The 1,298-nt window shown below is 36.0% G+C and overlaps 1 protein-coding gene across 1 annotated transcript in view; it reads left to right on the top strand.

Moving 5' to 3' along the window:
- The window catches only part of LOC110450095 (CCR4-NOT transcription complex subunit 11-like), a 35,072-nt gene extending 33,780 nt beyond the window's left edge, over positions 1-1,292 (top strand). Inside the window, 2 exon segments of the mRNA XM_021497349.1 lie at positions 177-332; positions 827-1,292. Of these exon segments, the coding sequence (XP_021353024.1) occupies positions 177-332; positions 827-958 (288 nt within the window). The 3' untranslated portion in view covers positions 959-1,292.
- The last annotated feature ends 6 nt before the right edge of the window (positions 1,293-1,298 follow it).

Raw genomic sequence — 1,298 nt, 5'->3', positions numbered from 1 at the left:
ACTACCTTCTGAGTTTATCATTTGTTTTGATATTTTAGGCAGTAGTACTACCTTACAAGTTTATCATTTGTTTTGATATTTTAGGCAGTAAAACTACCTTCCAAGTTAATCATCTGTTTTGATATTTTAGGAAGTAGAACTACCTTCTGTGTTTATCATCTGTTTTGATATTTTAGGCAGTAGAACTACCTTCTGAGTTTATCCATTTGTACATCTCCAACTGTATATCGACGTGTGAGACAATACGGGACCGATACCTACAGAACCGACTTGTTCGGCTTGTTTGTGTCTTCCTACAGTCTCTTATCAGAAACAAAATCATCGATGTCAAGGTAATACAGCCCTAACTCACTTGTTGTTTTAGATAAAATGGCTTTCTGTTTTTAGGTCACCAGGAGCTAACAGCTCAGCATTTATATAGAAGAATATTAAATCTTTAAAATTCATTTACAGATCTTCGTTTAAAATAAAAAATGAGAGAACAAATGTGGAGGATCAATGTTAGTATGCAGCTTGATTAAAAAAACAAATGTGGAGGATCAATGTTAGTATGTGGAGGATCAATGTTAGTATGCAGCTTGATTAAAAAAAAAAGCATTTGCAGTATTGAGGTAAAAATTGACTTTAGCCAAACACATTTACCAGATAATATTTGTAGTGAGCCCCAGGACATAAATTGTTGGCAGTTGGGGTATACTTATAGCTGAAATATTTTATACAAAATAATTTGGTGATTGGAACTTTCATGCAAATAACCTAACGATCTATTGAGCGAAAATGTAAGATTGGCTGGACTATAAAGTTGATTTATTTTTTATTTTTCCAGGATATATTCATTGAAGTGCAGGCATTTTGTATAGAGTTTAGCAGAATTCGAGAAGCAGCTGGGCTGTTTCGACTCTTAAAATCTCTGGACACAGTTGATGCTTCACAAATACCACCAGCTCCTATCAAATAGTGAATGTGATCGCTTTTGAAGTGATAACTTTTAACAGACTGTTGGAGACTGTTGGAGACTGTAACCTTCATACCTGCATGTGTACTGTCGCTCAGGAACACTGCAGTGTGATACAGACAGTAAAAGGGTCTGACTAGTGCAATCCTAGTTATACACTGCCAGCAGGACAGTTTGAAGGACCAAACAGAGACAACTTATTCATAGGTATACTCTCAGCAGAAGACTGTATTCATAGTTACAGATACACACTCAGCAGGAGACTGTATTCATAGTTACAGATACACACTCAGCAGGAGACTGTATCCATAGTTACAGATACACACTCAGCAGGAGACTGTAT

This window comes from Mizuhopecten yessoensis, unplaced genomic scaffold, assembly GCF_002113885.1.
Source record: "Mizuhopecten yessoensis strain PY_sf001 unplaced genomic scaffold, ASM211388v2 scaffold4989, whole genome shotgun sequence".
Classification (NCBI taxonomy): Eukaryota; Metazoa; Mollusca; class Bivalvia; order Pectinida; family Pectinidae; genus Mizuhopecten; species Mizuhopecten yessoensis.
Note: the sequence above shows the minus strand (reverse complement) of the source record. Positions and strands in the feature narration are given on the sequence as shown.